The 14,858-nt window shown below is 49.6% G+C and overlaps 1 protein-coding gene across 3 annotated transcripts in view; it reads left to right on the top strand.

The window, feature by feature from the left end:
• The first annotated feature begins 1,997 nt into the window (after positions 1–1,997).
• SPINT2 (serine peptidase inhibitor, Kunitz type 2) overlaps positions 1,998–14,858 on the top strand; it is a 34,767-nt gene continuing 21,906 nt past the window's right edge. The window contains exon 1 of one of the 3 annotated variants that reach the window (XM_007996663.3): positions 1,998–2,855. In XM_007996663.3, the coding sequence (XP_007994854.1) occupies positions 2,750–2,855 (106 nt within the window). In that variant the 5' untranslated portion in view covers positions 1,998–2,749. Of the gene's footprint in view, positions 2,856–3,355; positions 3,494–14,858 lie in introns of those variants that run through there. The other 2 variants (XM_007996660.3, XM_037991616.2) reach the window with 2 other exon arrangements.

Here is a 14,858-nt window from a genome sequence, read left to right as displayed (position 1 = left end):
CTGCCTCAGCCTCCTGGGTTTCACGGTGTTAGCCAAGATGGTCTCCAATCTACTGACCTCGTGATCCGCCTGCCTTGGTCTCCTCCCAAAGTGCTGGGATTACAGGCATGAGCCACCACGCCCGGCCCTCCTTTTTTTTTTTTTTTTTTTTTTTTTTTTTTTTTTGAGACGGAGTCTCACTCTGTCGCCCAGGCTGGAGTGCAGTGGCCGGATCTCAGCTCACTGCAAGCTCTGACTCCCGGGTTTACGCCATTCTCCTGCCTCAGCCTCCCGAGTAGCTGGGACTACAGATGCCCGCCACCGCGCCTGGCTAGTTTTTTTGTATTTTTTTACTAGAGACGGGGTTTCACCGTGTTAGCCAGGATGGTCTCGATCTCCTGACCTCGTGATCCACCCGTCTCGGCCTCCCAAAGTGCTGGGATTACAGGCTTGAGCCACCGCACCCGGCCCCGGCCCTCCTTTTGAGTTTTTGTGTTTAAAGCTCAAAACTGGACGGAAACCCCATCTCTACAAAAAATACAAAAATTAGCTGGGTGTGGTGGCGGGTGCCTGTAATCCCAGCTACTCAGGAGGCTGAGACGGGAGAATTGCTTGAACCCGGAAGGGGGAGGCTGCAGTGAGAGCTGAGATCCCACCACTGCATTCCAGCCTGGGCAACAAGCGAAACTGTCTCAAAATAAAATAAAATGAAAGAAAGAAGAGGCCTATGCCTTCTTCCAAGCCTCAACGGCTCAGCACATACTTCTCTGTTTTCATGCTCAAGCCTGGGTTTAGTGGGTCTGAGTGGCAGTGGGAGATTCAAGTGCTGGGAGAAACCTTTGGCCTCACATTCAGACTTCACCTTGAGTCCCATGACCTCACTGCAAGGTGAGACTTCCACTGTTTAAGGTAAACACCATTTTGAGAACTCAGTTATCAAAATGTATTATTATGCTACGAGGGAGGCTGACGAGTGGGAGTGGCCCTGGCTCCTGAACACACTATTCTCTTTCCTGCCTGAAGACCTCTGCATTTGCCATTCCTGATGCTTGGAATGTTTGTCCCTTGGCCTTTATCATCCTTCAGAGTTCATTAACAAAGCCACCCCTCACAGAGCCCTTCCTCCACCACCCAATTCAAACGATCTCGTTATTTTCCATCCCAGCTCCCGATTCATTTTCTGCATAGCACTGTTAAAGTGTTTTCAGGCCTGGTGTGGTGATTCATGCCTGTAATACATTATTGGAAGGATGAGACAGGAGGATCCCTTGAAACCAGGAGTTTGAGACCACCTTGGGCAACATAGCAAGACCCCTGTCTCCACAAAAAATTTAAAAATCAGCTGGGTGTGGTGGCTCACATCTGTAGTCCCAGCTACTTGGAAGGCTGAGGTAGGAGGATCCCTTGAGCCTGGGAGGTCAAGGCTGCAGTGAGCCAAGATCATGCCATTGCACTCCAGCCTGGGCAACAAGAACAAAACTCCATCTCAAAAAAAAGAAAGAATAAAAAAAAGTGTTTTCAATAATAATGCATTTATTTTGATTACCTTGTTGGCTGTCCTCTACTCGTGTGCCTGCCCCACTCCATTCCCCTTTCTAGAGTCAGCTCACGTAACTCCTCTTCCAGGAAGCCCTCTTTGACTCCCAGGCTTGGTCAGGTGTCTCCTCTGGGATTCCCCAGGGGCTTCCTTTCTCTCAATTCTGATGCTGCCTGTGCTAAGTATTTGTCTCCATATCTGTCCTGAGAACCTTGGAGCCAGGGCCCGGGGCTGTTGTTTTTGCATGGGCCTATCACCTCCTCCAGGAAGCCCTCCTTGGCCCTCTCTCAGGCTGGATGGGAAAGCTGTCTGGGCTCCCATCATGCCCTGGTTTTCTAGCGTCCCAGCCTCTGATCCCGCAGCTTGGCCTTCCCCATCACAGCTTTCATCACTGCGCTAAGCTTCCGCTATCACTACTCTGGGCCGTTCCTGCTCGGTGACTCAGGGACCAGTCTGGCACGGCCACCGCTGGGTCCCCAGCATTAAGCCCCGGAGCATGAGCCCAGTGAACTTTGAATTCAGGAAGGAATTCACAGGAAAGCTGCGGGGAGGCGGGCAGAAAACCACAGGCTTCCAAGAAACGCGTGTCTGCCGCCCCCTCCTCCCACCCTGAGACCAGTCCAATGGAGAAGGCCCTCCTCGGACTTCGTCACCAAGCCCACGGTAAGGGTGAAAGGTGCTCAGCGAGCAGGCGCCCCACCCCGCCAGGTTCTGTTGGAGACCAGGCTCGCGCAAGTCCCGCCTCTTCCCCCGGCACCAGGGGCGGGCCCAGGTGCGCCCAGGGCGGGGGAGTGGCCGCGCAGGTGCCGGCCCTTTGCGCCTGCGCCCTGCTCGCCCTGCCTAGCCAGGTGCGGCCCGCCCCCTGCCTGCCCTGCCACCTTCGGGAGCTGCTTCCAAAGGCGTTCGCCATTGGCTCTGGCGACCCCCGTGCGTTGGGAGGTGTAGCGGGGCTCTGAACGCGCGGAGGACCGTTGAGTGTCGCAGGCGGCGAAGGTGCGAGTGAGGAGCAGACCCAGGCATCGCGCGCCGAGAAGGCCGGGTGTCCCCGCACCGAAGGTCCGGAAAGGCGACTTCCGGGGGCTTCGGCACCTGGCGGACCCTCGCGTGAGCGCCGGCACCTGAACGCGAGGCGCTCCAGTGCGCGTGCGCGGCGAGGGGCTTCCCGCACCTGATCGCGAGACCCCAACGGCTGGCTGCTTGTGGCGTCGCCTGCGCGTCTCGGCGGAGCAGGCAATGGCGCAGCTGTGCGGGCTGAGGCGGGGCCGGGCGCTTCTCGCCCTGCTGGGATCGCTGCTCCTCTCTGGGGTCCTGGCGGCCGACCGAGAACGCAGCATCCACGGTGAGGGCCGGGCGGGGAGACTGGAGGCGGGGCGCAGGGGGCAGGGGCTCGGGGGTCAACGGGGGTCTGAGCAGGGAGAACTGGCGGGGGAGGAAACTGGGGGCGACTTGATGGCGTTCAGCGGGTGTGGTGGAATCAGCCCTGGCGGATTGAGCCTTGAGATGAGGTTTGGGAGCCCTCGAGAGCGAAGACGGGCGGAGGAGCGAGGGTTAGGAGAGTTTCCTTCGGGTGAAGGAAGAGTCTAAGGGTATTAACCAAGAAGGCGTGGCACTGTTCCTTCCTGTGGCAGGAACGGGGTGAGCAGCCGCACTGAAGGCCTGCCTCCTCCTGGCGGTGGAATGTACCATGGCCAAAGCCCAGGGAGAGGCCAGGCCTGTGAGAGGGTGGGGGTTGGATTGGGTGACCTGGTGGCCGTTTTAGACTAAGGGAAGAAGCCCACCTCACCCCTGCCTCTTTGGAGATTGGGCGAGAGCCTCCCCCGAAGTTTTTGTAGTTGAATTGCACTAGGTGCCTTAGAAGGAGGGAGCAAGAAAGGAAACAAGCGTTGGGGAAGAGGAAGCTCTGCTAAGGCGCGAGAGAGTATTGGCAGCTGGAGTTGGGTTCTTTGAATTGGTCCTTAGAAGTCTGTGGCGAATAAGGTGATTTAAACCTCTACACTCTTAAGGAAGTATGGTCTGAAAGGTCTCTTTGAACAAGTGTTGTTATAACCTTAACTGCTTCAGACAAGCACCAGCGGGTTTTGAAAAGAGCTCTCTTGAAAGAATTCATTGATTCAGCAAAACTTAACTGAGGCCCTGCTACGAGTCAGGCACTGGCGCTGGTGATAAGTTAACTCAGACGAGCTGGGTTCCTGCGTTCACAGAGCTAATATTCTAGTGGGAGAGGCAGAGCTAGTGAAGGTTTATTTTATTTTTTTGATGGAATAAAATCAAATTATGAGTCTCGCTTTGTCGCCCGGGCTGGAGTGCAGGGGCTCGATCTCGGCTCGCTGCAAGCTGCGCCTCCCAGGTTCACGCCATTCTCCTGCCTCAGCCTCCTAGTAGCTGGGACTACAGCCGCGCACCACCACGCCCGGCTAATTTTTTGTATTTTTAGTAGAGACGGGGTTTCACCGTGTTAGCCAGGATGGTCTCGATCTCCTGATCTCGTGATCCCCTCGCCTCGGCCTCCGAAAGTGCTGGGATTACAGGCTTGAGCCACCGCGCCCCGATAGTGAAGGTTTAAAAAGCACTTGCCATGAGATTAAGTTACTGAGAATTAAATGAACCAGGTGAAGTACACCAACTAAGATGTTGGGGGTGGCTTTAGCTCAGGTGGTTGGTGGAGGTCTCTGTGAGGAGGGTGACATCTGAGCTCTAACATGAAGAATGAGGAGGCAGTAGCCGTACAGAGACCTGGGGGACTAGTGTCCAGTTGCAGGCAATAGAGTACAAAGGCCTTGAAGCTGGAACAAGCTTGGTTGGGTTTAGGGAAAAGACAGAACCAGCCTGGCTGGAGCAGGCGTGAAGGAGGCGGGGACTGGAGGAGGATGGGAGGTGGGAGAGGTAGGCTGCAGCCAGATGGCCTAGGGCTTTATAGACAGATACTGGGTGGAAAGAGAAAGCAGTCTGGATTCAGGACTAGATCTGTTAAAAAAACAAAAGGCCAAGGCTGTGCGCGGTGGCTCACACCTGTAATTCCTGCACTTTGGAAGGGCAAGGTGGGCGGATCACTTGAGGTCAGGAGTTCGAGACCAGCCTGGCCAACATGGTGAAACCCATCTCTACTAAATACAAAAAATTAGCCGGGAGTGGTAGCGTGCACCTGTAATCCTATCTACTCAGGAGGCTGAGGCAGGAGAATTGCTTGAACCTGGGAAGCGGATGTTGTGGTGAGCTGAAATCATGCCACTGCATTCCAGCCTGGGCAACAAGAGTGAAACTCCATCTCAAAAAAAAAAAAAAAAAAAAAAAAAAATATATATATATATATATATATATATATATATATAGATAGATAGATAGAAGGCCGGGCAATGTGGCTCATGCCTGTAATCCCAGCACTTTGGGAGGCCGAGGCGGGCAGATCACTTGAGGCCAGGAGTTCAGCACCACCCTAGGCAACATGATGAAACGCCGTCTCTACCAAAAATACAAAAATTAGCTGGGCATGGTGGTGCGCACCTGTAGTCCCTACTACTCGGGAAGCTGAGGCAAGAAAATCGCTTGAAGCTCAGAGGCGGAGGCTGTAGTGAGCTGAGATCAAGCCACTACACAGCAGCCTGGGCAACAGAACAAGACTCCGTCTCAAAAGAAAAAAAAAAAGAAAAAAGAGCAGGATAGGTGTGCACCAAGTCATCACCTATGGTAACTTCTGGGGACTGGTTAATTTTCCTATGCCCCAGGCAGGAGAAAAAAGTGAATTGGTGGGGAGAGGCTCAGCTGTAGGTGACTAGGAGTCAGGCATGCAGACGCTGACCGTTCTTGCAATCAGAACCAGAATTTGGCAGCGCTGCTGGACTTTCTCAGGTGAAGTAATTACATTAGAATGTACCTCCCAAGTTACCTGGCCTCTTACTACCTCTGGTGCTTACTCTGAGCTCGGATGTGCCGTTTAACCTTTGAGACAGCTGGGTGCGGTGGTGAAGTTACGTGCCTTGTCCGAGGTCACTCTGCAGTAGTAATTGACAAAGCCAGGTCTCACTGCAGAGGCCTTCTCTGTTCAGAGTGGCATCCCTGACTGCTGCTGCCGGCTGGACCTACTGACCTTTCAGAAGTACTAGTGTCTGACTGGGTGAACTAATGCCCTCACTTATCACAAGTTCTGTTTGTTTGAAAGCTTGAACAGCTTAATCGGAGGCAGGAGGTAGTTTTGATTTTTTTTTTTCCTCCCTCCTTCCTGATTGCTTCTGTTTTCTCCGGAAGCGAGTCATCCACTGGGAGTGTGGTGTTGCTGAAGCTCCATGCAGTGGCTCAGGTGCTGCCGGATGAATGTTGTGGTGAGGGAGGAGTGAGCAGAGAATGTGTGAGGGAGTGAGGATGGGGGTTGGTCAAGAAATTTATTCTATGTGAGGATGTGAGGGGGCGGAGGGCCGAGTTGGTAGGGCCAGCAGATTGTTGGAGTTGAGGTTCTGAAGGGAATGAATCAGACAGATAGGATGCAGTGGGTAGTGAGTGAGATGCATGAGAGGGAGGTTCTGAAGAGGTGGCAGTTATTGAGACAGGTCTAGGTGTGACCCTGAGAGGGAGGGGGTCGAGGGTGGGGCGAGGGTGGGATGAGATCAGCTGGAGGAACCTCCAGAGAACCATCTACCTGGATATAGAAATCTCTAAGAATGATAAGAGCAGCGGGAGAGGTGGCAGGCCAGGAGCTAAAGTTGGGAAGAAAGGAGTAGTTGTCTGGGTTGGCAGACAACGTGCCAGGCAGGGTAGTGAATGATTTACTCTGATAATGGGAGTCTGTCAGCTGGGGGTTTTGGGAAGGGTGGAGGGAGAACAGTCCAGAAGCAGCTCCCGGGAGCAAGGAGACCTCCGTACTTGGAAGGGCCCCAGGAGGTGTGTCCTCAGAGGAGATTGCAGTTAGGTGAGAGGGTGGCAACAATGTTCAGAGGAGAGATTGAGGACATGGAAGATTTGCGGAAGACCAGTCCTGAGTACCAGAGGGCCCAGGAGTTGGAGGAGGGGAGATGGGGACAAAGCAGGCCCCACCGTGTGAGAGCGAGGGTTAATTCAGGGGTCGGGGCTTCCTGTGATAAGCATCATGTGGTCTACGATTGATGTGTCGATGAGGCTCTCAGTAGTGAGGGCAGGTGGGAAGGGACAGGTGGACGGGCCGGACACGGCCCAGCAAAGAGCGTCCAGACTCCAACCTCTGCAGACAGAGGTGGGGGGAAAGCTGAGCTTGTGCCAGGTGAGAAAGCTCTCTGATCTAGTGTTAGGTACAATTACAGTCTGGAGTGGAAAGCACGCAGATTATGAACTGGGCCACTCCCAGGAAGCTTCACACAGCCTTTATGTGACTGGTACATTTAACAGAATTGCAACTTTTTAAACGTAAAAATGTAGTTTTTGGCTTTGCCTGAAAAACATGAAGATGTAATGGAACCAGACCAGAACACAGGCCTGTTTTCCTGCCCAGCATTTCCGGGTTGGAGCCCAGTACCTCTTTCAGGAAGGAGATATACCACTCCCAGCCTGTAGGTACTTACTCAGCCTGCCTCATCTCAACTACTGCCTGCCCTCTATCTCTCTAGGCCTTTGGCTTGTGACCCCTACCTTAAACATATGCACCATTTAGTAAAAGGTAACATGTAACAGTTCTCTATAAATTGTACATTACAGTGTGAGACAGAGTGTGTGTGTCTGTGGGTATGTATGTGTGTTATGGCTGTTCGGGGGAATCCTTTTATCAGGTAGCCGCAACTATACATGATTTTTTTTATTTTTCCTTTTCCCCACCCAGGTGGTAAATTCTGGAATTTGGAGGGTCCTGAAATGTGTAATATTGATCAACACTGGACCAGATCGTGTATTTCCTCCGCAGAATAGGAACTTGAAAGGTCCTTTAGGAGTGGCCAATTAGGTGTAGTTCTTGCTGCCAATAACTTTGTGCCTGGCCCTGGGCGTCAGAACTTGTGTTAATGGTTACTTGGCTCAAGGTCCTTTGTGTTTTTTTGTTTTGTTTTGGAGACGGAGTCTCTGTCATCGCCCAGGCTGGAGTGCAGTACTGCAGTAACTGCAAGCTCCGCCTCCCGGGTTCACGCCATTCTCCTGCCTCAGCCTCCCAAGTAGCTGAGACTACAGGTGCCCGCCACCACGCCCGACTAATTTTTTGTATTGTTAGTAGAGACAGGGTTTCACCGTGTTAGGTTGGTTCAAGGTCCTTTGTTGATTCTTCTTGGAAATTTCCACTGGAGGCAAGCAGGGCAACACTCATTTGAGAACCTCTCCTGCATTTTTTTTTTTTTTTTTTTTTGAGACAGAGTCTTGCTCTGTTACCCAGACAGGAGTGCAGTGGCGCCATCTTGGCTCACTGCAACCTCTGCCTCCTGGGTTCAAGTGATTCTCCTGCCTCATCCTCCTGAGTAGCTAGGATTACAGGTGTGCACCACCAAGCCCAGCTAATTTTTGTATTTTTGGTTGAGATGGGATTTCAATATGTTGGCCAAGCTCGTCTCGAACTCATGACCTCAGGTGATCTGCCCACCTCAGCCTTCCAAAGTGCTGGAATTACAGGCTCGAGCCACTGGGCCTGGCCTTCTCCTGCACTTCCAAGGGATTTTCGAAATCCATGGACCTCTTGGGTTAATTACAGTGTCTCCAGAACCTTAACTAAAAGGTAAGCTTTCCAGCAGATTCCGTAGACATGTTATTAGTTGCCACCCTTTCTTTACTTTCATCCTCACCCCCATGGGTAGTTGTGACGCATGTTGTGGTCAGAGATAAGATGACAGAAGAGCTAAAGTAAAGCTGGTGTTGGCGATCAGCTGGGAATTCTCTAAAGCAGCTTCTCACATTATTCTTATCCTCCATAGAAGGGGTGCTTGTCCTACTTGCAGGCAAGGCAGTTTGGTTCCAGGGTAGCTCGAAATCTTATTCACTGATATGGTCAGTAAATGTTTATTGAGCTCCCACCAGTTGCCAGGACTGACTCACTCAAAATAGAGCACTGAACAAAACAGACCCCCTCCCCCATCCATGGCAGACGTGTCGTAATGAGAGGAAGACAGTACAATAAATGAACAGATGAGTGTATGTCTGGTGATGAGTGTCAGGGTTGGTGTGCTTAGCACTGAAAATGGGGGCTTCTGAGGTTCAAATGGTTGCAGTTCCTAAAGAAGGTTGAGGGCCTTGCCTTCAGATCTCCGCGGGAGACTGGCCCCTTTCCACTGGAAACATTACTTTTCGTGGTCAGTATTTGAGAGCTCAGTCTGTGATGGAGAAAGCATACTTCTCCTCTTTCACCCTACTCCCCAATCTGTTTCTCGTTTTACCCATCACCAGCCATTTGCAGCATGTATGCAGAGCTTCTGTTTGCTGTGTCTGGAGACTACAGGGGAGGCTGAATGAGGGGTGATAAGCCTGTGGCTCATGTGAGGCGGAAGAGAGCCCAGCAGGAGTCACACTGAAATGACTCCATTAGCCCCAGGATGCCTCGGCCCACTGGCCGTGACTAATGTGGACATTAGAATGTAGATTACGACGTCCTGCAAGATCCACCTCACAAGTGTCATTTCATGGTTTCTGGCAACATCTTTTTGAAAACTCCCTGTAAAGACATGCTGATGTTGATGCTGAGGCCCAGGAACTTTGGAGTTTATTTACTTTTTGTTTGTTTGTTTTATTTTCCTTGGCAGGTGAAGTAGGAGCTAGGGTTTAGTTATTCTGAAGTTTACTTGAAATATGCTTTTTATGATTAGAAGTCATTTTAGAAATGAGGGCAAGAATTCACATGTTGTTTTACACAAACATGTTGGAGACAGAGCTCAGGGTGCTTCCTGACTGGGCCCAGGGTCTATGGCCTCAGAAGTTCCTTAATCGAAGTCCTTCACTTTTATGTAACACTGCTGGGCACAATGGCTCACGCCTGTAATCTCAGCACTTTGGGAGGCCGAGGCGGGTGGATTGCTTGACTCAGGAGTTTCAACATGGGAAACAAAAAATGCAAAAAATTAGTCAGCCTGTAGTCCCAGCTACGTGGGAGGCTGAGGTGGAAGAATTGCTTGAGTCCAGGAGGTAGAGGTCGCAGTGAGCTGAGATCACACCATTGCACTCCAGCCTGGGCGACAGAGCGAGACCCATCTCAGAACAATTTTATATGTGATGATTTGTCCATGTGTATCCCAGGGTCTGTCATTTAGAGTCTGTGGCATGTTCTTAAAGGGGTGGAAGAAAAAAAAGATGCTACAATAGTTTGTGACCTTTTGAAGGGCCACTCTACGTGAATAGATACACAGTATGTCTGTGGTATTAAAATTTCATGGGGCGATTAGGAAAAACATGTCCCAGAAGTCTCCTTAGGAGGAAGGTAGTAATGAAAAAAGGTTGAGAAACGCCATTCCAGAGAGGGTCCAAGAGCTTTCCTCAGTTCTGAAAATGGTCTGTGATTTGCAGAAGGTAAAGAGTGCCTGAATGTGAATTAACAGTAGACAGTTCCTTGGAAGATTTGAAACTATTTGTTTCCTTCCCAGCTATTCAAATGGGCTGCTCAGGTTCTTGTTACAGATTGAGGGAGGGTGAATTTAGTAGTCCTGTTTCAGAGTGGAATATGGAGTGACAGTGGGCGTGAGTAGTGATGGCTTGCATTGTGTTGATAGGTTATGAAATGTAAATTTTTTTTTTGATACAGAGTCTCGCTCTGTGGCCAGACTCTGGAGTGCAGTGGTGTGATCTCGGCTCACTGCAACCTCCACCTCCTGGGTTCAAGCGATTCTCCTGCCTCAGCCTCTTGAGTAACTGGGATTACAGGCATGCGCCACCATGCTGGCTCATTTTGTTGTATTTTTAGTAGAGATGGGGTTTCACCATGTTGGCCAGGCTGGTCTTGAACTCCTGACTTCTGGTGATCCTCCTGCCTCGGCCTCCCAAAGTGCTGGGGTTACAGGCATGAGCCACTGTGCCCGGCCTGAAATGTAAACTTTTATATCTAAATATTTTATATAGAAAATGCCAAGATTTTATATCTGAAACACCAAGATTTTATGAGCCTCATAACTTAAGTTGGATTTGTAGTTGTAAATGTTCTTTCCTCATAAATACCTGAGTTTTTTTTTTTTTTGAAAGGTTCTGAATTATCTCAATAATGAAAACTTCCAGACACTCAAACCTAGAGGAGATGGGTAGTTGGTAACTTTCTGTACTGGAAACAGAAACACTCAAATATGTAGAACCTAGCCAGCTAACCAAAGTAGGTAGATTTGTAGATCACCTTAAAATAAGGCTGACTGCACAGTAAATGTCACCTTTGGAATGTGGCTTGGTAGAATTGAAGTAGGCTTCAGTACCTCCTGTCATTCAGTACCTGTTTTCTTGAACTCCTGACTTCAAGTGATCCGCCTCAGCCTCCCAAAGTGCTGCGCTTACAGGCGTGAGCCACTGTGCCCGGCCTCAGTACCTCTTTTTAAGATGCTCTCATTCATTCCCTGGGGAAAAGATACTTGAAGTGCAAGTGCAGGTGGGTGTGGAAAGCATGGAGGGTTTGTGTTGGTTCATTTGTTTGGTGTTTGTTTTTTCCACCAGTCCCTCCCTCTGGCTTTCTGCCTCCCAGCCCAGCATATCCTGATCTTGTAGCCATGCAGGACTTTGACCCATGTGGTGGTTTGCCATTGTCTTCCTCCAGATGAAGATAAGAAATAATTGGTTTGGCTTGAGGTTGTACTTCTGGCCTTCCCTGTATATCCTCTTCCTCCTTATCCTCTCCGTCAGCATGCTTGGTTGGACTTTGTAGTGAAATGTGTCATTCTGTTTATTCTGACTGCCCCATATTAGTCCTACCTTCATAAAAAATACAATCATAAAGTCACAATATCTACTATTTGTTAAAAGTTTTGTGCCAGGCCAGGTGCAGTGGCTCATGCCCATAATCCCAGCACTTCAGGAGGCTGAGGCAGGTAGATCATTTGAGCCCAGGAGTTCACTATTAGCCTGGGCAACATGGTAAAACCTCGTCTCTACAAAAAATACAAAAATTAACTAGGTATGGTGGCACATGCCTGTACTCCCAGTTACTTGGAGGCTGAGGTGGGTGGGTCACCGAGCACAGGTGGAGGCTGCTATGAGCCGAGATTGTACCACTGTACTCCAGCCTGGGTGACAGGGCAAGTCCCTGTCTCTAAAACAAACAGCTGTGTGCCAAATACTATTTTAAGACTTAAAATGGATTAAAAACTCCTTTAATCTTCATAACACTTTTTCTTTTCTTTTTTTGAAATGGAGTGTCGCTTTGTTGCCCAGGCTGGAGTGCAGTGGCATGATCTCAGCTCACTGCAACCTCTGCCTCCCAGGTTCAAGCAATTCTCCTGCCTTAGCCTCCCAAGTAGCTGGGATTAGAGGCATGAGCTACCACATCCAGCACAGTTTTTTTTTTTTTTTTGGTATTTTCAGTAGGGACGGGGTTTCACCATGTTGGCCACGCTGGTCTCGAACTCCTGACCTTAAGTGATCCGCCCACCTTGGCCTCCCAAAGTGCTGGGATTACGTGCATGAGCCACTGCGCCTGGCCTGTCTTCACAGCACTCTTATATTGGTACGGTGTGTCAAAGAAAAACCTCCCATTTGCATTGCTTTTGGGAAATGAATCTGCAAGCCCATGAACTTTATCTCCATGGGGCCCGTGGAGAGAAAGCCGACTGAGTCTCTGTGCTTTATTATTCACAAGCCAGTTGAAGTTCCAGCGAACAAATGCCATTTCCCAGACAAGCGATTGGCAAGATAGTCTCAAGACTGATGGTACATTCCACAGCAGGAAACGGGGTCTGGAGAGAGATTACAAAAGGGAACTCTGCTCACAGACTTGCCAGAAACATTTTATTCTGACCAGATCCAGAACAGGTATAAATCACATGCAGACACACCTTCCCTCCTGCTTGGGCTGAGGTCTGTTTATAACATCCTCAAGATAGTTGTCTTGCTAACATTCCCAGTCTTTCACCTTAACCCAAAGGGACATGATGGCTTCATAATCACAGCTTTGCTTTATCATTCTAAACCTCTATAATCTGCATGATTAAATTTTTTTTAACTTACTAATTTTTTTAGAGATGGACATCTCACTCTGTTGCCCAAGCTGAACTGCAGTGGTACAACCATAGCTCACTGCAGCCTTGAACTCCAAGGCTCAAGCAATCCTCCTGCATCAGCCTCCTGAGTAGCTGAGATTACAGGTGTGAGCCACCATGCCTAGTGAAAAATATGCATGATTTTAGAAATTAGCCATACCTAAATCAAGAGAATATGGGACTTAATAAAAGAACATGGGGTTTATTCATTGTTTATTGCATGTGTTATTGTTGCCTGTTATGAAAGAGGAAAAAAGCACAGAGGAAGACTGCCCCAGATAGCACAGCTGGCTTGTGCGAAGCAGCCAGGGATTTATGTGCTCATTGGTCCTTTGCTGGAACAGCTCAGGGTGTAGGCTTTTTTCTCTAATCTGCCCTACACACTTTTGCCAAATGACTCTTCCTTATTGTGTCACTCCCCTATACCAAAGCATAGCTTACAAGCTCTTTGAATTGAGGGTGTGATTATAATCTTTTACCTTTTTCCTTTTTTTTTTTTTTTTTTGAGATGGAGTCTTGCTCTGTCACCCAGGCTGCAGTGCAGTGGCATGATCTCGGCTCACTGCAACCTCTGCCTCCCGGGTTCACGCCATTCTCCCTCCTCAGCCTCCCGAGTAGGTGGGACTACAGGCACCCGCCTCCACGCCCAGCTAATTATTTTATTTTATTTTATTTTTTGTATTTTTAGTAGAGAGGGGTTTTCACCGTGTTAACCAGGATGGTCTCGATCTCCTGACCTTGTGGTCCGCCCGCCTCAGCCTCCCAAAGTGCTGGGATTAACAAGTGTGAGCCACTGAGCCCGGCCCCCCCCCCCCTTTTTTTTTTTTTTGAAATGGAGTCTCGCCCTGTGGCCCAGGCTGGAGTGCAGTACTATGATCTCAGCTCACTGCAAGCTCTGCCTCCCAGGTTCATGCCATTCTCCTGCCTCAGCCTCCCGAGTAGCTAGGACTACAGGCGCCCACCACCAGGCCTGGCTAATTTTTTGTATTTTTAGTAGAGATGGGGTTTCACCATGTTTGCCAGGATGGTCTTGACCTCCTGATCTCGTGATCTGCCTGCCTCGGCCTCCCAAAGTCCTGGGATTACAGGTGTGAGCCACCGCGCCTAGCCCTTCTGTGATTTTTCTCTATCCAACTGAGTTTTGTGGCTCCAGTTTAACTGCAAACCCTGGGAGGACAAGAACTATATCCCCAGTCAGTCTGGACAATTCCAGTTCATGCTACTATATGTCTCAGGGTAGCCGTTGAGAGCACCTCCTTCCATTGTAAAAAGTGTCTGGGGCGCAAGCAGTCCACCTGTCTTGACCTCCCCAAGTGCTGGGATTACAGGGGTGCATCACCACGCCTGGCCCTTTTTTCTCATTGTTTGAGATAGGGTCTCTCTTTGTCACCTAGGCTGGAGTGCAGTGGCACAATCATTGCTTACTGCAGCCTCCACTACCCAGGCATCTCAGCCCCCCTGAGTAGCTGGTACTGCAGATGCACACCACCACACCCAGCTAATTAAAAAAAAAAAAAAAAATTGTAGAGATGATGTCTCACTGTGTTTCCCAGGCTGGTCTCAAACTCCTGGCCTCAAGGCATCTTCCCCCTTCAGCCTCTCAAAGTGCTACAGGTGTGAGCCACCACGCCCTGCCTAATTTTTTTTCTTTTTTCTTTTTCTTTCTTTTTTTTTTTTTTTTTTTTTTGAGACAATCTCGCTCTGTCATCCAGGCCAGAGTGCGGTGGCATGATCTCAGCTCACTGCAACCCCTGCTTCCCAGGTTCGACCAATTCTCCTGCCTCAGCCTCCTGAGTAGCTGGGACCACAGGCACATGCCACCACGCCCGGGTGTTTTTTTGTTTTTTTGTTATTTTTTTTTTTGAGATAGAGACAAACTTGACCAACATGGTGAAACCCTGTCTCTACTAAATACAAAAAAAAAAAAAAAAAATTAGCTGGGCTAATTTTTTGGGAGGCTGAGGCAGGAGAATCTCTTGAACTCCAGAGGCGGAGGTTGCGGTGCGCTGAGATCGTGCCATTGCACTCCAGCCTGGGCAACAAGAGCAAAACTTTGTCTCAAAAATAAAAAAAAAAAAGAAAAAAGAAAAAATGAAAAACCACATAACGGCCTCTTTCCTTCCTCTAGTACCTTTCTCTAAAGGTAAATTAATACATGCATCCTGAAGCCTTTTTTTTTTTTTTTTTTTTTTTGAGACGGAGTCTGGCTCTGTCGCCCAGGCTGGAGTGCAGTGGCCGGATCTCAGCTC

Source organism: Chlorocebus sabaeus, chromosome 6 (genome assembly GCF_047675955.1).
Source record: "Chlorocebus sabaeus isolate Y175 chromosome 6, mChlSab1.0.hap1, whole genome shotgun sequence".
Classification (NCBI taxonomy): Eukaryota; Metazoa; Chordata; class Mammalia; order Primates; family Cercopithecidae; genus Chlorocebus; species Chlorocebus sabaeus.
This window is presented reverse-complemented; position numbering and strand designations above follow the sequence as displayed.